This window comes from Cataglyphis hispanica, chromosome 1, assembly GCF_021464435.1.
Source record: "Cataglyphis hispanica isolate Lineage 1 chromosome 1, ULB_Chis1_1.0, whole genome shotgun sequence".
Taxonomy (NCBI): Eukaryota; Metazoa; Arthropoda; class Insecta; order Hymenoptera; family Formicidae; genus Cataglyphis; species Cataglyphis hispanica.
Window position 1 is genome coordinate 18,327,804 of NC_065954.1, and position 21,881 is coordinate 18,349,684.

Genomic DNA, 21,881 nt, shown 5'->3' on the forward strand with positions numbered 1-21,881 from the left:
ATTTGAATAAAGTCAATTTTTTGATCATTCGTAGTTGTTAATAAAAATCCAATTTCTTTAAAAGGAATGATTAAATTATAATTTTCTTGTTTTTGAATAACATGAAAGAATATAACAGTAGGATCAGAAATTTTTGAGAAAAAGTATAAAGGTGGAAAAACATGCTTTTAGAAAAGCATTTTTTGAAAGCCATTGGATGTCCAATATTTTTTTTAGTTATTTTATTATTAGACAAAAATTATTTTATAAAGCTCATTTTTTTTTTTTTTTTCTGAGAGGGAGCAAAAAATTATTTTTTAAATAAAAAAATTTTGGTGTTTTATATTTGTTTGATATTTTTTAATTTCAAGAGCACTCTTTTACTTAAATCAAGTATTGTGGATAATAAATAGAATTTTATTTAAAATATGGCGACGATTACTCACGAAATTGGATAAATATTTAAAAAGTTTTTCATGTAACGAGAAAGAGAGAGAAAGAAGTAGGATAATTTAGCAAATTCGTAAAAAAATATATATTTATATATATCAGAAAGGAGAAAGAAGAAAAATATATTATAATCTATTTCTACAAAAATAATCTATTTCTACATATTTTTATTTAATTTTCAAGATTCTCAATCTCGATTTCGCGAATCGCTGTATATTTAATTCGACGAGACTTTTGAATTTTTCGTTTGCCGATTCTTCCTCCAACGTGAACGGAGTTTCCTCAGAAAGCATCTCGCAGTAAACAGATCACGCAAGAAAAATATTCGTCTTAGTAGGAAAATACTTAAGCAATTTTCTATTAGCTATCGATCCTTCGTCCAGACGCCACTTCTCCTTAAGCAGGATTAGCATAACGTTGCCGAGGGGCTCTTGCATATTCATTGCGCTGCAAGTTGCGCTCACCGTATCATATTATATGCGTAGATAGAGACAGAGAGAGAACAGATCGTTTGATAAGATTGCTTAATTTCGGACTATCTGCGTGACGCTGTTCTTACCACGGGAAATATTGTTTCGACGAGAGAGAGGACCGATAATATCGCACGAAACACACTCGCCTTCACTGTCGACCAAGGCGGACAGCTGACTTGAGCGCTCGCGATATCGTCAAATATATCCTCTATTAGACGCGATAATATATTAAGTTCTCGCTCTCGTTAGCATCGTTTCGCTCGATATCGCTCCCGTCGCGATTCTTAATTGAATATCGATCGCTTTCCGATTATGTGACGAGTACGATGTTGCAAATTTATTAAAATATTTTTAAACTTATTCTCCGAGAGATATGAAACATAAGATGAATGCTAGTCAAAAAAGAAAGCTTCGCGCCACCGTGTCGACTCACCTAATATGCTATATATGTAGGTATGTGTGTGTGTGTGTGTGTAGATAACGACGTGTAATGCGCAACTACCAGATTAGGTACCTAAGCGGTCGGGAGAGCAATGCGGCTTACATTCGGACTTATCAATGAGATATATTCCAACGAGATATATCCCACTTTTGGGAATAGCCGCGCATTTAGCTTGTAATAAATCCGAATGAATTTTACATCTGCTTCTGAAATTATATACAGGGTGCGCGATACAAAAACGAAAAGCGGACAATTCTTGTAAGAATAAGTAAAAAAAAAAAAAACAGATAGAAAATAGACATTTTTTGCTTTATATTGAAATTATATTTATATCAAAATTATATTTTTTTGTCATATTTTTACTACAATATTTTGACTATTTAAATTTATTAATTGCGTCGCTTTGCGGTATCTTTCACATTTTAATAGGCGATTCTGTCTCGAATGAATTGACGCATTCATTCCCGGGATGCGCTTTGATCCTGCATAAATGGCCGTCTATGTACTCGGAACTACCAAAGCCGTAATTACGCTGCGAAAATGAAACCCTAAGTATGTATGCGGAGGAGAGAAGACACTCTCTTCCTCTTGCTGCGTTTAATAGTCATAATATTATCCTCGAGAAAGAGGGAGAATGCAGTGAAATATGAAGGCGCGTGATCACACATGTAACTGCGTTCTCTTGGACCTGCAACAAAATTTATATCGGTGGAACACCGAGTTTCTTTATTCCTTTGCGACTCTTAAACTGTCGGATTAAAGTCGACTTATCGTAATCCCCGCATTGGTCAAAGTCATTGCGTGAAATAATAAAATCGCGGCTTGCGACTTGCTCGCTAGAATGCAAAGCGTTTTCCAGAAAATCCTCCGCGATCGCGTTCAATCACTTGGTTGACAATCACTGGAGTTACTTTATTTGTTGTTTAGCCGATGAATGAATATCTTTTCCTCTTCCAATTCGCATTCCCTTGCGATTCGATTTCGCTGCGTCGACGTATCGCGTCGACGTTGACAAGAATTTAATCGTCGATGATAGACGTAACGTTTTTTTTCTTTCACCACATAAACCGGTGTATGAGTAGAATTCGTTATCACTCTAGAAGGAGACAAAATAGGGAAGAGAAAAAAAACATCGGATCGAGCGCGTGTGAACTGTGCGAGTGCGACTTAAAGGAGACGAGCAAAAAAAAAAAAGGAGAGGCGAGAGAATCGCAAAAAGTCTACGAAAGAACCAGTTCTTCACAGAAATGAGTCAGATAAGAGCGTAATGCAATGTCCATTGCGATTAATATGATTTAGAGCGATAATTATGCCGCGCCATTTACATAAATGCCAGTGCGCAGTGGCAAATTCCGAGTGTCTAAAGCCATGCTAATTAGCAAGATATTCCAGATATCTCTTGCAGAGAACTTTAGAGAATGTACTATGCATCGTTTCGCTCTCGCGACTTACACACAAACACACGCATACATATACAACGAGGTAAATTTCTATATAAATCGAATTAAATCAGAACTTTAGAATGGAATAAATATTATATTTCCATATGTATTTGTGCTTACATAATTTAATATCGGGAATTATCGAATGTAAATCAACGAACGATTTCCTCTTTAATTTTAAATTCGATCAACTCTTTAATTTTAAATTTAATAAATATTGCAATTTCAATCAATGCCTCTCTTTCTCTCGATTGAACAACATTGAATCGAAAGGATTCATTTTAATCTAATAGATAAAATATTTTCATAAATTCTTTTATTCGAATTCAAACGTGTGTTGGGTAGCTATCATATATATATAACTTTGTTGATTATCTGCACGCGCAGAACGTGTTTCGTCAGTGCGAAACATGCAAGATGCCATCCGTCGAAGACGAAGCTATCGCAGCCGCCATTTATCCTTAGTAGCCAGATTTGTTTGGCTGTCAATCGATCCCCGGCGTGGCAAATACCGAACGCCGGCTGTCAGCCGGCACGTTAAGCGAATGATTTATGAAGGGTATGATGGAGAGCGACTGCCTCGACCGCTAATGTACAAGGCGCGGCTGCGCTCTTATTACGTAACTTGTCGACCTAAGTGATTGAATGCGTCTCACGTTTGCACCTTACCGTCGATAGGGACTCGACAGCTTGCATATCTCTCGAATTTGGCCTTCCATATCAATGCGTCAAGAAAAAATTGCATTTTTTTCCCTTTCAATATTTTGATAAAAAAATTATGTCACCGCAAGATGTCATCTCTATTGAACTGAGATGTAATTTTGATCGAATAAATGTCTTTCTCTACATCTTCCTTTAGGACTAATCTCGATGCAATACAGATATATATATATAGTTGCAAATGATTACTTCGTCAAGCTGTAATAAATACATCACCATGCTGAGTGACATAATTAAGCGCGAATTGTAATTTGGAATTTGCTAACGCAAATACAAATCAGTACCAATAAATAATTAATTATACGAGTAATACATAATTAATTGATCATCGAACTAATGTTCATTTATCATAATATACATACTACATAATGCATAACTGATGGAATGTCTATGCAATATTTGTGTGTGTGTGTATGCATGTGTACTTTCTATCGCGTACATCGTATCTTATATCTTATTTATTGTATATTCGTGCCGGTGAAATCGATACTCGTATCACATTATACTTTGGTATCCGCAAAAAGCGTACTTTGCGCAATATATTAAATTATCATTGATAAATATTAATGTCATTTGGCCGTTGATGGATTTAGTGTAACGTTCGAAATAAGCGACTGATTGAAATGACAATTGTAATCAATATCCAATCATGTCGCATTGTCATCACGTCGATTCAATATTATTATCATAATTTGCAAATTTACGTGTGAAATGTCAGGTATAAATATATTTTCACTCTAAAGTAATAACTTTTAATAATTACTATTAATAATTACTCCTTATATTTCCGAGGATGTTGAAGTTATTTACATCTATATATTTTCACAATTTTATTATTCTTTCATACACCTATATACATATATTATTATATCGTTTTTTTATTTAACCATACAAAAATATTATTTATATTTTTCTCGATCCTTCAGATCGGCATTTATTCAACAAGCTGAAACTAATTATGAAATATGGCATAAAGAAGAAAAAGGATCTAAGATTCTATTCGATTAATCGAACGTGGCTTCTAGGCGATCTTGACGGATTGTTTTGATAGTTACAACTTGTTTACATGCTGATGCTTGTTAACGCATGTATTTTTATATCATTTTCCGAAAAAATCGCGTTAACTCTCATCATGAAAGATGACTGGCGATTCGTAACAAAAAAAAAATTTCAAGCTTTGAAATAAAAAAGAACAGTTGCGGCACTTTTTTTTAACATTTGTTTGGCATTTGATGTCCACGTTTCGATCCTAACGAACAAGATGAGAGGGGAAAGATCGGAAACACACGGGTAGCAAAGATAAATACAGCTCGCTGAAAACGAGCCTGATGAACATACACATGCATATAGATAGATGTTGCGCCAATCGAAAAGATCAAATTTTCGTGTCGGCATGCATATTCATTTATTCGCCTTTGATATTTTTCCGATGAACGAGGTGTGTGTGTATGAGAGGAAGGCGAGAAGAGAGGAAACTGGCTTCAAAGCGCGGGCAAATAATTTTGCCGGAAGCGAGCACAATACGAATCGCGAAACACGTGCACGATACGAGCCAAGAGAACCATATCTACATTTACATCGTGTCGATATCAATTGGAGCCCGAAATTCGCGGTCGATTTGTGGACGACCGCGATGTTTTGGCGCGTTAAATTGGCCATTCAATCAACGAGCCGTATATTTTCTCTTTCCGCGTCAATAACAGTCGCCGCTAACAGGCACAAAGTGCCATACGCGTTAAATACACGATTGTCTGATTTTAACGTTTTGACAAAATGATAATTTTACGAATAAGTGGCTGTAAGCGTCACATTATAAAAATTATTTATTCTTAATCTCTTGTGTATTTTTGAAATAAATATTCACTTTTAAAAAGGCATATTAAATCGATACTGGCAGTATTGTTACCTCTTTTCCGCGATGCTGATTGGTTATCTCGATGCTGCACTGAATATTACTTTATATCAATAAAAGCTTGTCGTACTTGACGATATGTTTGATAATTTAAATATTAAGTGTGTGTGTAATTTTTATTTAATTTATTTTGAAAAAGTGGAAAACTAGAATTAATATATAAGAAAATATACACACACACACGCACATAAAATAAAGCATAGCGCGTATATATAATTTTCTAGTTAGATATAAATAAGAATTGAAAAACAACTTTTAAACTCTGGGATTTGTCAAAGTTGCCATAATATCTTGTTAAAAATAAGATAAATCTTGTTAAAAATAGTTAGTTAAATATATACATATAATCTTAAATAATAGAAATCTGCATTTGATTTAAAATACAAATAATTTAAAATTAAACAGAACTAATAAAATAAGAAGCCAGCCGAATTAATGCAATTATTAATAACGAGATAACAGTTGAACTAAAAACTGAAAAACATAATAAAAAAAGCACATGCCACTATATAAAGATATGAGAACATACAATAAATTTTTCAATGACCATTTCATCTTTTCAATCATTTTCATTTTTTTATCTTCGCGCCCATCTCCTACACGAAACAGTCGCCAATTATTCATCACAATTGCTATTCGAACAAAGTGTCACGGAAAAGTCAGAAAAAAATGAAAAATACTATTCGGCCGTGAATTTGGAAAAAAAAAAGAAAAAAAACAGAGCAAATATTTCATTGAGACAGGATTGTATATTTGATTCACACGACTCAAATTAAAGTTCGCGATCCGTATCGAGAGATTGGACGTGTTCATATTTTTGTTCTTTTCCCTCAGGCGAAATTTTAACCGGATTTCGATCCGGATTTCAATTACCGGAGGTAATTTGAATGCCGAGCAGCTTTTTTTTTGCACGCCGGAATTCCGTCGACGCTTCCTACCGTTCTTTTCTCTTTCAAGCGATTAGCGGTGATAAGTAGATCAGGAGATCGATAGCCATGCACCTTTCGGCAAAAGTCATCCCGTATACATTCTGCAGAGGCGATTATGTACCTTTAATTCACATACATATATTAGCAAGGTATTTTATTAATATTTCCGCTTAAAATTTCATTATATCGATTGTTTCAATGTCCAAAAAGTTAAAATTCTCGAATATTTTTAAAAGTCGATTACATATCGATATAAATGCGTATCGTATTTTTATGTATTTATTTTTATTTATATTGCTTTTTTATAAATTTAATATAAGTTTCAATTGTAATTAAAGTGTAATTTTAAAATTCCTCTAAAGATATTTTTTAAAAGACATTACTTAAGCCCTACAAAAATTTAAAGACTTACTAGTCACATTGGCTGCGCAGCCAACGTGATGCCATGTGATATACTCCATTGCAGAAAGAAGGTTCGAGTTCAAACCCGACCGTTGCACGCTTGGCGAGAAAGAAGAGGAGAAAGGGGGAAGAGGACTTGTTTTGAAAAGAACTTTTGAAACTTTAAACTTTTCTCACTCTAAGAATTCACACAATGATGATATCTAAACGTTTACGTTGAGCTTTCGAACAGTATCTATTCATATAGAACTGACGAAGGTAATGAGTTATTATCCTGTCATAGTTACTCTGAGTGTGAAATTCATAAATAAAAAAAATACTTTTTTTACTTATTTAGTGTTATTTGTGTATATTATATATGTAGAATGAAAATAGAGAAAGAGAGAGAAAATATCCTAAATATATTTTTATAAATAATTATTTTTTAGCATTGTTTTAATTATCATTCGATTTTCTGTAAAGAGAAATAACGATTCCATATACATCAATCCTTTTTTTTTTAAATTGATAATTATTTCAAGAAACACATAAATTCAAATCACGATATGCCCGGGATATTTGTACTCTAATAGAAAGCTGCGGAACGTGCAACGCAAAGTGACAGGCTGATATGTGCGGTCTGTCGCAATCAGCGCGTTAATTAGCATATTAATTAGCAACAGTGTAGCAACGGGCCACCGTGCTACGCCGATCTTTCGCGAACTGACCTTAAACTTTGACCACACTCTTCCTTCTTCCTTCTCTCTTCCTTCTTTCTTCTCTCTTTTTCCTTCTCTCTTCTCAGAGGAGCCGCGATTGAAAGAGACCGCGTCAGTTTTTACCGCCGTTTTTAATGGCTAACAACGGTTCCACGGCCGATGCACTCTTCGTAATGGCCAATGGCACGCTCCGAAAGGGCGTGATTAATTTCCATAATGGCCGCTGCGCCGACTCTTAATAAATGCGCTTTGTCGGCTGACAGTTGCGTGAGAGAAAAATGACGAATGACATATTCGCCGCAATAAATACCATCACCGCTTTAATTTGCGAACGCCGGTGATTGTTGACCTTTGATAAAGCATCTCTTCCGCTAAGTTGATGTGCGAGACATATATTATATATAATTCAATAAAAGATAATTTTATCTTTAATTACGCATACTACACACACAAGAGAGTTAATTTATATAGCTATTTTTTAATGTTGAATGCGCAATTCCGGCTTGAAAAATATATTATCATACAATTTTGCTACAATTTTGAGAAGCTTAAAATAAAAATTATAGAAAAAGATTACTTTAACATATTTTATCATGTTATATTTATCACAATTACAGCACGTAATGTGTTATAAAAGAAATTTATTGTAAAGAGAAAAATTAATGAAATTTTGGTATTAAACATCGGATCAGGAAGATTACTAAGTCATTGAAGCTAACGGAGAATCTATATGGAATATTTTTTAACTACATGTAGAAATATAAAAATTTTTTAAAGATATTTAATAAAAATCGTATTGCAAAACAAATTCGAAATGTCACTGAGTTTACTATGATGGATATCAAAATCTGAGAATTATCGAATTTTTAGCAAAATTTATATTTTATTGAATAATAGACGAAAATCTCGATAAATGTACAATATTACGGATCCAATATAAAATACTAGTTACATTTTTCCTGCGATATAAATCTGATATTTAAACGGAAAATTTTTTCAACCTTAATCTCTCTACAAAGAATTCTTTGTAGAGAGATTCTCGTGCTAAATTACATGGAGATGAGCTATTTTTATAAGTTTAAATTTAGATAACAAATAGATGAACAAATTTTTCAAAATTATGACGTAATAGAATATTGCTGAAAAATCATATCGAGCATAAAAAACTGAAATAAATAATTATTTATTAATAATTATTTTTAAAGGGGAAAGGAAAAAGGTTATTTTTGTTATAAAATCGCAAAACAGACATCTCAACCGACGCGAGAGCTGCATGATTAGAGGAGGAGTAACGAAGAACAAAATTCCTTCATTATAACGAGGTACTCAACCTTCTTGTAACCTGACGGCTTTATATCATCACGGTATATAAAAATGTTTTCTGCAAGAAACATTTCCGCGTAGGATGTGGAGAGGTATAAACGCAGGCGACTGGCAAATGAGTTATTTGTTACTTGGCAGTTATGCCGTTTACCTTGCGACTGGTTGTCTTCGGGTTGTGAATCAATCGGACGCTAGTATACGTTACGCAACGGCATAGAAATAGATGCGACAGGCCGAAGCGGGAGGGTTTTAAGCTTTCTAGCTGCCGTGATATATGCATTTGCGATGTATTTTCGATTTATTATTTCCATATATAAATCAGCGTGAAAAAGTTTGTAAATATAATAGTCAAAATATATAATTAATTATTTATTAAGTGTCTAATCGAAGTGCCTTGATCGATTTAAAATTTTACTTGACTTTATTGCAAATAATTTCATTCCTTGTGCTCGACATATATACGTATATGGCGTCTTTACACAATTGAAGAGTTATAGTTAATTTTGTCTACATTTATTCACGTTATCATTTATTCAAGAAAAAAAGAAAGAGAGAGAGAGAGAGAGAAGAGAGAAACGTAAAAGTTTACTTATGTAAGTTTACTCGAAATGTGAATTCTTTTATTTGTTTAATTTCTTCATCATGTATATACACGCATAAAACACTGTGTGCTTACATTTTATCACAGTCTGTGTAATATTTAATTAACTCGGAAATTATTATCAGATATCAGAAATTATTACGCAGATTCTCGACATAAAGTAATATCAGGATGCTGCAGCGGAAGACCGTGAAGAACAGAAATAAACGGGAAAAGTTCGTATTCTATTTGTGTGATAAGCCTGTTAATTTAATGGCTCGGAATGTCGCGATTAAATATGCTTGGTATATAAAAATTTACATTGTGCAAAAAATAAGTATACTCTTGTCTGAGTGAACAAACGAACATATAAAGATGAAATTAAACTTATACGATGAGAAAGATTTATTATTGAACGATCGAAATAATAGAAGCGTCAGAGAATGAGCAGGTTATCAGTAATAATTAATAAAAACCCGATATTCTCCTTATTATTTATTGTCTATATTCTGTATCACGTTTCGTCGACAGCATTAATTATTTCTCACGCGATTCAATAACTCGTTCAATAATCGTTTAATTCTTCTCGAGGTAATTTTCCGTCATTATCGAGGACTATCGACGTTATCGATTTTTTGATAATTATTTTACATTTCTCCGTTTGCCTTTTACTCTTTTTCGTATTGAAATCAAGGATATATTTAAAGAATCCGATAGAGGACTTCAAGGATTATTAGATAAATGAAAAATCGATATAATCGAATTGTATTGTTGGTTTATAAATATCAGATTTCTTATCTTAGAAAATCTATATCTAAGATAAGAAGGGGGAAGAACTAAAGAGTTAATATCGCGCAGGAAATTCCCTTTAAAAAAAGACAGTTAAATACATAAAGTTGAGAAAAAAACACGTTTACCTTTACAGCTCTTTTAAATTAAAAGTTCTTTAATTGCAGACGCTAGATGAACAAAAATTATTATTTCAATAAAAAAACAACTACCATAATCATTCTTGTTATGAACAACGTTTCGCTAAAATAGAATATGCAATTCATCTCTGAGTATTCTTAGTCTAAAAGTATAAATTTTTTTTACATCTACGTGTTTCTCATTTCTTAGTGAATTATTTTTATTTTATTACAATGTAAAATATAATGTTGCGTGTATTAGGCGTTAATTAATAAACGACAGGAAAATAAAAATACACCATCGCAATCGGGAAAAATCGGAAAATGTCGCGAGAGGCATATGGGAGAAGAAGCGAATCACCGACGTTTGACGTGACGTAACGAACTCGCGGAATCAGACGACAATCACGGGGAAGGTGGTGTCAATGGCCGAGTCAAGGGCGTACGCACGAGTAATTCGTCGGCGTACCTCGATTAATCCACGTCCAGTTTTACAATCGCGTGGTTGAGCCGCGTCGATACATGTAATCAATCGTGACGGTGTCACAGGGCGCGTTAGTCACGCTTCCCGGTCGTTTCCTTTCTGAGAAATGTTTGCAAAAGGGCGCCACCGGTCGGGTAGAACCGGATGGCAGCCGCAGGGAGTCTCTTTTTTTTCTCGATGCGGCGTGGGTGGGCCCAAAAGAGCGGGTAGGCTGGGCCTCGAATCTGCAATCCGGTTTTTCGCGCTGATCGGCTGCAGGAATTCCTTTTGAATCGCGTCTCATTAATTTAATTTCTTTCTCTCTCTCTCTCTCTCTTTCTCTCGTGCATCGAAAAAAATTAGCGACATTAAGTTGACACAAATTATATTCCCCCCCGAATTTTTCGCACAAATAATAATTTTGTCGCATTAAACTTTATGTACTGTATGTAATAGAATTTCTGTGCATTCGAGTAATGAATGTCACGGACGATAAGTTATCCATCTCGATAATTATATGCTCGAATATATATTTTCCATCGTTTTTCCTCTCGCGTGTTAAATTATTCAGGACAGCGTCGAAATATCATCGCGCGCTGCAAATGAACCACCGAATGCAATCGCATCCGGACGAATCATGACCCGGACTTTTTCCCACGATTGCACGATATCTGCATTAGAGTAGTCACATCAAACGAGACTGATTGTCGTCGTTCGTGCTATTTCCCTTGTCGATGAAGCCGAAAATGATCGGAGGACAAGTTTTAGTGCCGTCCAGTCCGATGACGATCGGCGGGAGAGACGTAACGCCATCGAAATCGTCAAAGTTATCGACAACCGTCACAATTGTAATGTATTCCGCTCGCGTAAAGCGGACTGCTTTATTCCCGCCAGAAATATTTCTTCTCGCTATACAGAGCGAGATGGAAGTTTTTATTTCTCGGATTGTTTTCCGAAGCGGCGGGAGAATGCGCATTCCCGCGCGATTTTATTATCGCGGAAATGAAAAAAAAAGAGGAAAAAACTGAGTGTATATATATATATATATATATATATATATATATATATAGCGATATTATACACATATGGCGTAATAATAAAATGAAATAATTCACGTCTGAAAACACTCGGGAGGAAAAAAATGATTTCGTCTAAAAACAAAAATACGAGCGATTGCCAATATATCGACTCGAGAGAAAAGCTCTGGATGAAAATGGTAGTCGAGATTTTCTTTTTTTTTTACGAGCGCCATTAGAGAATGCACTTCGCAGTCGACGTTATTCGCGGGGATTCCACCTTATCACGTTGCGACATGATACGCACATCCATTATTACCGGATATAATAATAATTTACGTATAAAAGTTTTATATATATATGAGCTGTCAAATGAAATATCCATTAGCTTCCAGATGTTTTTTAAGATCTTCAAAACAGAGTTCCCGTTCTCTGACGCGCGAGACGGCTCGTTATCGTGGCAGGTGACGGCGTTATCGTATCGCGATGGAATCCCTTCAATGTATTTTGCTGCATATATGCGAAGGGCATCAATCCTGTGAAGTTAAATTATCTTCAGCAAAGTTTTAACTTTTCTATATTAAGACCGACATTGCTTACGCGATGCAATAATTTTATACATTGTCGAGTCGAAATTTTTCTCCTATCTTCGATCTCGATTTTCTCATATTTATGAATTACGAAATTTTCGAAATAGGTCTAATTTATTTAAGAATTTAATTCCTATATTTTGTACCTCTAGGCAATAAATGTATAGTTTCCCACATTTAGAAGAAATTTAAAAGAGAAGCGCGCGCGAGAGAGAGACGAAGTGATAGGTTGAATAGTTTTGATTGCTGAAAATAAATTTCAGATTGAAAATTGTGATCGAAAGTATAGAAGAAAAATTTTGACTCGAAAAGTATCTACTCGAGAAAAAAGCGAATTTATTTCAAAATAAAATATTCAAAGGCGAAAAAAGATATATAGGAATCACGTATTGCAAACACTTTTTAAAGAATCATTTTACAGAAGTATCTCTATAATATATGCACAATTAAAATATATATATAATTAATGAGGGAGAAATTTCGAAAATGATTGTTTTACAATATATACATATAGTATAATGCTTAATAATCATTTTTAAAATCTCATTAATTTTGGCATTAATACATATACGGCGGAACATATTGCGCGGGATTTATTCCTCCGAAGCCGATTATTCGCGCGTGTTCTATACGCTGCAATCTATTTCAATCTCGTAGGAGGTTTGTTGATGAGGTGAACGCAACTCCAAGACCGTTTATATCTCGCGAATTCATTAAAACCACTCGCGCGCGAGCACTTTGACGTAACTAGTTGTGACGTACTCGAGACGCGACGCACTACGACGTAGTTACATATGTGCGTTTTTCGTACAAATTGCTATTCATCCCGACGACAAATTATACTCTCTCCGAACTGTACTGTCGCTTGTCAAAAGTTGGGACATTTAAATGGCTCGCTTTTATCGCGTTTACAAAATCAAAGAGAATTTTTGTTCCTTTGCACTCACGATCGATTTCCCTTTAATATGTTCGCTGTGGTATGTGATGGCCGTTTAGTTCTATTAGAGCACGCTTTTACACGCAATTTAACACATTCGTCGCGCGAAAACGCGCGTTTTTAAATCTCGCCCCGATTACATAAATTATATCCAATATTGCTTCCGATTATGGAAAGAAAGAGAGAGAGAGAAACGCGTACCAGAATAAAAGGACTAACATTATTTTAACATTCCATTACGTGAATGCATGAATAAAACGAAGCGTGTAATGAAAAAACGCTCGCTGGAGAATTTCACTTCGCGCTTCGTACAATCGCAAGCGGATAAAACAACGGGAGCGTTCTAGTGTTTTAGTAGCAGAAATACCGGAACAACAGGCAACAGATTGAATTATTCCGAACATTTGCACTAATCTAGGTGAGTGCATTCCGTAACTCGTCATTCCCCGCCGCGGGGTTTTGCGAAAGTGCGCGGCATCGTTCTCATACCGAAGAAAGAAGAACCTTTCGAAAAAGGGGAACTCCGCGTCTCGAGCAGAGAGAGCGCATCGCCGTTTCGCGTTCTTATCCTGTACTCTGTCAGGTGGGCCCTCGTCGCGAAGAGGAGAAGACGGCAAGCGAGAGCAGAAGAGGAGAAAGGAAGCGAGAGAAGAAACCAACGCGCATACACACACGTACTCGCGAGAAGAAAGGGTTTAGTGACCTCGTCATCGTAATCCTAAGGAGAAGCCGAAGGAGTAGGACGACGACGACGACGACGACGACGTGCACGAGCGCGACGACGCCGTGCGCGACGAGACGACGAGGAGTGGCCGAGAAGAAGAAGAGCAAATTGGTGCTCCCGGTAACAGGGGCTCATGAGCACCGTGGAGGAAACGTTGCGTAACGTGTCGAGGCGCGCGAGCAGGCACGGTACACGTGGCGGATCAGCTGGCGCCGCCGCCGATTGGTCCGCGGCTGGCGCGCGGGGCCCGGCCCAGCCGGCCCCCGTCACCGTGCCCGGCGCCCCCGCCAGGCCCCAGGACATCGCGGGCCCGACTAGACGCCAGTCGTCGCGCGACAGCGTCGACTCCGCCGCCGGTCAGCACACCCCACCCGATCACGCAGACCTCCTCTTCAAGGTCTCTGCCGCCTGATACTCTGGCGCGCTTTCTCGCTCGCCGATACTTGCTTCTCTCGCGCTCTGATCACAATGATATTTCTCCTCCGGATCATTTTCGATTTCTCGCATGTAAAATCTTGCTTTTGTAAATTTTTTTTTTAATTAATTTTTATTAAATTTTTTTTATTTTCTGTACTTTTTTTCGGATAATTAATTAAGATTCGTGATCGGCGTTCATTATGCGAATGGATGAGCGAGTAATAAAATGAATAAAAGGATTGTTTGAAAATTCTCGCTCACGATGCAGGTGATGTTACTTGGGGACAGTGGCGTTGGAAAGACCTGTCTTCTGACGCGTTTTCGCGACGGCCGCTTCCTGTCGGGAAACTACATAACGACCGTCGGCATTGACTTTAGGGTGAGAGACGTCATTTCATCTTGTAATATATTTAATAAGTAGAGTGCTCGAACCAGCGAGATGTTTCTTACGACTTGTTTGTTCTTTAAACGAGAAAATACGTTGCTCGCATTGAATGACGATATAAATTTGCGAGCTATAATTGTTTTCGCGATCCTCGATATCTCGTGATTCTATAAAAATTATATTTTCTGTATATTCTTGCAGAACAAAGTTGTCACCGTCGACGACACGCCGATCAAGTTGCAAATCTGGGACACGGCCGGCCAAGAGAGGTTTCGAAGCGTGACGCACGCTTACTATCGAGACGCACATGGTAAATCATACTTTCACATCAATTCCATAATAATTAGAACGAAATTAGCATATTGATCATTAATTGACGGACGTATATAAACACGTCGGGAAAATTAAAATTAGATACAAATTGGAAGAATTAACATTGACGTTCAAAAATAAGAAAAATGTATCTCATTAGCGATATGTTGTATCATACGACGCGATATAAATCACGCTTGAATGCTCGCATGTGGCTAATTGCGACTAACGAGTGTCTCAATTTAATGATTTAATATACGATAAAATTCAGCGATACCGTTTCATAGGAACGCAATTTGTCGATTGCTCACTGCGCGTGGCGAATAATATAATATATCCAAGATCGTTAAGAGAATTTTTCATCATTCATATCACGATTTATTCTCGCGCCAAAGTTGGGCATATAAAAGGTTCTACTTGTGTTTTATCATAGCAGGAAATGATGAGAGATATCTCGAGAAGAAGAAGAGAGAGAGAGAGAGAGAGAGAGAGAGATATGACGTGCTTCCGACAAGAGCATCGGGCGTTTAATGCGCGTTTAATTTAAAATCGAGGAGATTCTTCTTCTATGCCAAACACGAAATGCGATTTCTTGATGATCATTATCTATGTGCTATACGGAGTGTTCCGAATTCTCCAAAGTTTTTTTTGAAACTCGTATGAGTCCATCGATCGATTTAAAATTAAATTTTCTAACGAAGAATTTATAACTCGTTTTTTTCCAATTTTTCTTTCAACAGCTATCCTTATTTTCGTAATAATAAAAAATATTTCCGTAAAAATAAAAATAAACAAATTTTTGCAAAAATAAATTTCTTATAAAATCGTCGAGTATTAAAATTTTTCATGCCACGACATTTTCGCTGACAAATTATCTGTGCTAGATTGGAAGAGAGTTCGGAGAAGACTTTGGTAATGAAGTCGCCGAAATATGTAACAGCGGTATTACAGTCGGTACGCCTCCGGGGAAATCTTAATTATGTTCATCCCGCCTCGACTCAGTTCAGCTCTCCGAGATTTCGTTCGTTTTCGCATTTGTAATGATCAATTTGCAATGTTGCCGCCAATTCTCGCCGCGTCGCGACGAACTCGAGTCGACTTTACAATGCACGAACCATTTGTAACTTTGCCACGAACTTCTAGTTGCGCTCCCGATTTTGTTGCCCCGCCAATTTTGGCCGAGAGCCAAACTCGATTCGCGCGGATAGACGGGGCAGGAATACGAAGAGAGAGGAGGGTGCCTAAGGGGAAAAAAAGGGAGCGACCTCATTGTTTGCCGAGGTAGAACCTATCTCTGAGTTTTAAAATTGTTGTGACAATAGCGTTGCGCCAACTTCATCGGAAGTAATCACTCTACAATAATTAGACGCGCCATATCCATCTAGAAGATTAAATAGCAACCATTAGAGTTGTTAAAACCCCCGTGAGGCGAAAGTCCCGAGGGTGAAAGTGAACTAAGCTTATTAAACTCACAAGATACTTTAAATCTAAAAATCGTACACTTATGGTTTAAAATAATTAAATCTGAACTATACATTGAAGACTTAAACATAATGTAATAACATCCTTTTTTTTAAGAATAATATTCAAAGCAAATTTTTGTATAAACATTCACAAATTATACAGTTTATTAAAAAATAATTTTTTTTGTACATTGGAAAGAGAAACACTATTTTTTGGCGAATATAATTCCGGCTTTCAAATTTTTAAAAATTTATGATTAAAATAATTCAAGAAAGGATTATTTTAACATGTTAATTATTTTATCATGTTATTAGTTACAACGTGCGACATGTTGGAGAAATTCTGTTGCATTTAAAGTTATGTTGTTAAGATTTTCAGTGTTCAAAAAAATGTGTTAATTATGGTTAATGATGATAAAATGCATGATAATAAATCATTTTGATAAGTTTAATTTTTCAAAATTATGACAAGATGAATCAATTTAGAAAGAGAGGAAGAGAGTGAACTGGAATTGTGTTAAACCTTAAAAAAACTACGGAAAATGATTACTATTTTTTTGTGTGTGTAAAAATTTACGACGTATTTTGTAAAAAACTACCGATTGTCGGATCTGTGTGTGATGTCAAATCGATTAGGTCGACTAAAAAAAAAACGGTTCACGACTGATTCCAGCGCTTTTACTGCTATACGACGTGACGAATAAGACGAGTTACGACAATATCAGGGCTTGGCTGAGCGAAATCCGGGAACATGCGAACGAGGATGTCGTCATCATGTTGCTGGGTGAGTCGCCGTTTATTTATGGTTTCCTCCAGGCCGATATACAATAGATCTGCCTACTTAGAATTCGCGTAAAACTTTATGAGAGACTTTAATCTCCAAGAAATTAAATACCAGATATAAGGGCCAAGTATAATTGTTTAGCGAAGATAAGAGTTCACTAGAAAGCTATCTGGATGACCCAGATTTGATTTCAACAACACCACCCAATTGTCCCAAATAATATATATATATATAGGTGTATATATATATATATATATATATATATATATATATATATATATATATATATATACTGAATCAATTTAAATCAAGAGATTCAGAACTAACAATCTCGGTTTCATGAAGCATCAAATTTAGCTCGCAGCGATTCCGCTTAAGTGTAATTTGGATCGCTTCGAAAACAAATCGATTTTCACGCGAACGTGTATTTAATTAAAAGTATACAATACGATACGAAAGAGTAAAAATATTTTAAAATTAAATTTTTTTTTAATTTTTAATGTTTCGAAATCTAAAAATATCGATCTTCAAATTTAAATTATTTCATATGAACTATCGGCTTACGTATATATAAATTGGCCTTAATTACTCACGGCTAGGTCAGGTCGCATCAATCGAGAACGCTGTTTTGGAAATATATTCATCTTCTCTCGTTGCGTCATGGAAATATATTCACCTTCTCTCGTTGCTCTATATTTATTAAACCGCAGGTAACAAATCTGATTGCGGGACAGAGCGTGTCGTTAAACGGGAGGATGGCGAGCGATTAGCGCAGGAGTACAAAGTGCCGTTCATGGAAACGTCTGCCAAGACTGGCCTCAATGTCGAACTGGCATTCCTCGCTGTTGCTCGGTACGGTATCTAAAATCGACAAACATAATCGTTAAAATGACGCAAATAAATATTTTAATTTTTTAAGCGTAGCCGATTTTATTTGATCTTAACTTAATTAGTGTTATCTCTTTTCAAAACTGAACATTTTTAAAAAGAGACGAAAAACAGATGAAAGTTTTAATCGAGCTTGAAAATATTTTCCTGATAACTTTTATTCTGTCAAAGATAAAAACTGGACCGTACGAGTGGCAAAAAAAATCGATAGACATTAAACAGCTGATCGGCTACTCTCGTTTCAGGGAGCTGAAGGCCAGAAAAAGCGACAACCCTGACGAGACGAAATTCAACGTTCAGGATTATGTGCGTCAGCAGTCTCAGCGAAACACTTGCTTCAATTCCAGCTGCTTGACAACCTGAATCATTTTTCTTTTTACATCAAGTTAAAAGGATACGCGAGCTGGAATCGCGTTGATCGCATGAGATATATATGGCGCGAGTTTCGAGCCATATATGTGAGATTCGTTTAATTTCCGCGTAAGATTACTGGTACATATATGGGACACGTGTGAGTAAAAACTTTACACTCGATTCATAATAACTTCATTAAATGAATCGAAAAATCGAATAGAGAGACAGTATTAGCATTTTTTGTTAAATACATTATTAAAAGATATTATTTTACTTCGTAGAATACAAAACCGATTGCGCTCTTAAAAAATTAGAGTTAGAAAGCTGGAACTTTTCATGTAGTATCAGAGAGAAAAGGAAAGAGAGAGAATGAAAGACAGCGTGAATCTCGTTATAAATGTAAACATGTGTCAATGATTGTTCGCGCATTAATGTGAATAGTTTTAAGAAGATAGAGAATCTCAAATATACACAAAACACGAGATGATATCACCATAGATAAGCCTTTAGCGCTCGATGGTTCTAATTTCGCGTACATCATATATCTGCATATATACAGTGACTTGTGAAATTGATCAAATATGTTGAAAATTTCGCGATTATTTATATATAGAAATGCATTATTTTATGGATATATATTACTTTGTATTATATGTGCATGTATGTATCTGTGTGTACGTACGTATCTATTCTTTCTCTGATAATATGCACGAGCCATAAAAATCTTTTTTTACCTGCTCACTCCTTTCTCTTATTTGTTATGCATTAAAAACTTTTAATGAAATTTTTAAAACATTCGATCAACTTCACGAATAATTGTATATTAATGTTAAACGCTCAGCGCGATTATTAAAAGCAATCGTAAGCGTAAATTACAGCTTATACTGATTGTCGCACGCCCCGATTTTATAATTATTTATTGCGCTGTTTGCATAAAGGAGTGTAATCTTCGATTTGCATACAATGTGCTTGTTAAAAGTTATATAGCGCGCACGTTTATTCAATGTGCGCTTGCATTCGTCTCGCGGTGCCTGCGTAACAAAAATATCAATGCAAGCTCAGTATGCTTTCGGCATACCAAGTAATGTAGTTATGATATAATAGTGTCAAAAGAGAGAAACAGAATAAGGTTTATGCACACTGTACAAAACATCATGTCATCGTCATCAACTTTGCTACTTAATTTTAATTCTAATCAGATTGAGATTCTTGCCTTCAACATTAAAATGTTTTCAAAGTAGAAGAAATTAAACGAATTTGTAATAAAACTGTCTGGGAAAAAAGTTTATATATAACCAAATGTAAATATATATAATATAATATATAATTATATATAAAATATGTGTTAAATATATATATATATTTTCTTTCTTTTGTATAATCTCAGTTCATATACGAAAAATTATAAAAAGAATAATTGAAAAATAATTAGAACAATAATTTTTCAATTATTCTTATTATTTTTCGTATACAGACAGAGATTATATTAGAGAAAAAAAATATATTTATATATAATTATATATATTTATATTTGATTATGTGTATGGATTTTTTCCTAGTTGCAATAAAGGACTAAAAAAAAAATAAGAAAGATTATTGGAAAAATGATAAAGAAAATAAAATCCAATCGACATTTTTCTTCTATTTTTTATTTCATTTTTCAATTCAACATTTACTTTAAGTCAGAGATCACTCATTTATTTTCGAAATTATTATTATTATTATTAATTTTAAAAGAGGATAATCAAACTGTTTGAAGTATCGAAATATAATAAATGTAAAATACTAAATTAAAATTAAAAATAGGAAAAAAATTTTGACTTGAATGACGTTACGTATATAGTGCATAAGTGCATAAGCCTTTGTGCATCTCTAGTAGAAGAGGAACGTCGAGAAACGATTCGTAGCTGCCATCTAGCAAATCAATGCGCGAACATACTTGAGAATTCCTCTCGAGGGAGTTCCGCGTGATGCTTCTTACCTTTCTTTTTCTCCTTCTTGTAGCCGACAAGTATATGTGCGTTTCGTGATCGTTAATAGGCACGTTTTGTATAAATAAATTGATATATTTATCGAAGAGATACCAATTAGTCGATTGGCCGGTGATTATCTCTCAATATAATGGAACAATTAATGAAATCTATCGGTCGTTATAGAGTCAGAATTCTAAGCAATGTTGCGAACCGTTCTATCAACAAGAGTCAATAAGCCTTCAACACTGTTTAATAAAATTCTATTGACGTTACTGTGAGAGGGATCCATTACAATCAGTCTCGATTTCTTCTTATCTTGTAACAGAATTAATTGAAATCTAATTCGAAGACGCGCGCGCGCGCGCGCGCAGACGTTAATTTTATAGCAAACCTGAAATAGGAGAAGAATTTAGAATCGGTTTTTGTGTGCAAGAAATTGGAAGATATATCGCGTTACATTCCTGTTGTATATGATGTGCAATATGTCTTACCTGCAGTGTACAAATGACAATTTTATGTATCAAATGTATATCACAGAAGGCATGTCTGAAAATAAAAAAGCCGACCAGAGATATATATTTTTCTATAATAGTCCCATCCCGATTGAAATCCCATAATTCTTCTCGCAAGCAACTTTTTTCGATATGCACTCATAAAAATAGAATTGGTTTATTTTTTTTTTGCTATGCAAAATAAAAATATCTCGTTTTAGATTAAAAAATACAAAATTCCTTCCAATCTAAAAAAAAAAAACCAATTTAGAAAAGTTGTTTTCTTTTAATAAAAACGTAAAAATAATATTGTATAAAATATATTTGAGCATTACAATAATTCTTTATTTTTATTTTTATTTTTATTTTTTTTTTTATGTAATTCTCGCAATATTCTGGCAAAGAAAATCAAAAAAATCTTTACGCAAATGAATGTTGATGCAAAAATTATTTTATATTAATCTTGATAATCTTATATAATTGCATTAATAATAGTTATCGTTATATATTTTTTAGAATAAGAGAGATATATTTCTCGTTATATAAACTATATTTAAAGAATAAGTAGGGAAAAAATGTGATATCAAAACCGATGTGATATTTTGTTTTTTAAAACTGTAGTCTATGTATAGAGTTAACAGTTAAAAAATAAAAAATATATGCTTAAACGTTTCTGATTAGTTTCAAGCCGGCCATCGAGTAAAATTTTCCTCGGAAAAGAAATTTTACATTGCTTTGGAACCTAGCCTTGATAAACAGAGTTTTCCTGACAGACTTCATGGATTTTCAATGAGTAAATTAATCCAAAAAATTAACTTTAACTCAT

The 21,881-nt window shown here is 34.8% G+C and overlaps 1 protein-coding gene across 9 annotated transcripts in view; it reads left to right on the forward strand.

Annotated features, from left to right (window-relative positions):
• The window catches only part of LOC126859063 (ras-related protein Rab-37), an 85,423-nt gene extending 64,287 nt beyond the window's left edge, over positions 1–21,136 (forward strand). For 4 of the 9 annotated variants that reach the window (XM_050609982.1, XM_050610048.1, XM_050609992.1 and 1 more), the window contains 4 exons: positions 14,992–15,100; positions 17,239–17,349; positions 18,060–18,201; positions 18,483–21,136. In XM_050609982.1, coding sequence (XP_050465939.1) covers positions 14,992–15,100; positions 17,239–17,349; positions 18,060–18,201; positions 18,483–18,600 — 480 coding nt within the window. In that variant the 3' untranslated portion in view covers positions 18,601–21,136. Of the gene's footprint in view, positions 1–12,973; positions 14,386–14,673; positions 14,785–14,991; positions 15,101–17,238; positions 17,350–18,059; positions 18,202–18,482 lie in introns of those variants that run through there. The other 5 variants (XM_050610030.1, XM_050610011.1, XM_050610002.1 and 2 more) reach the window with 3 other exon arrangements.
• Positions 21,137–21,881: the final 745 nt, after the last annotated feature.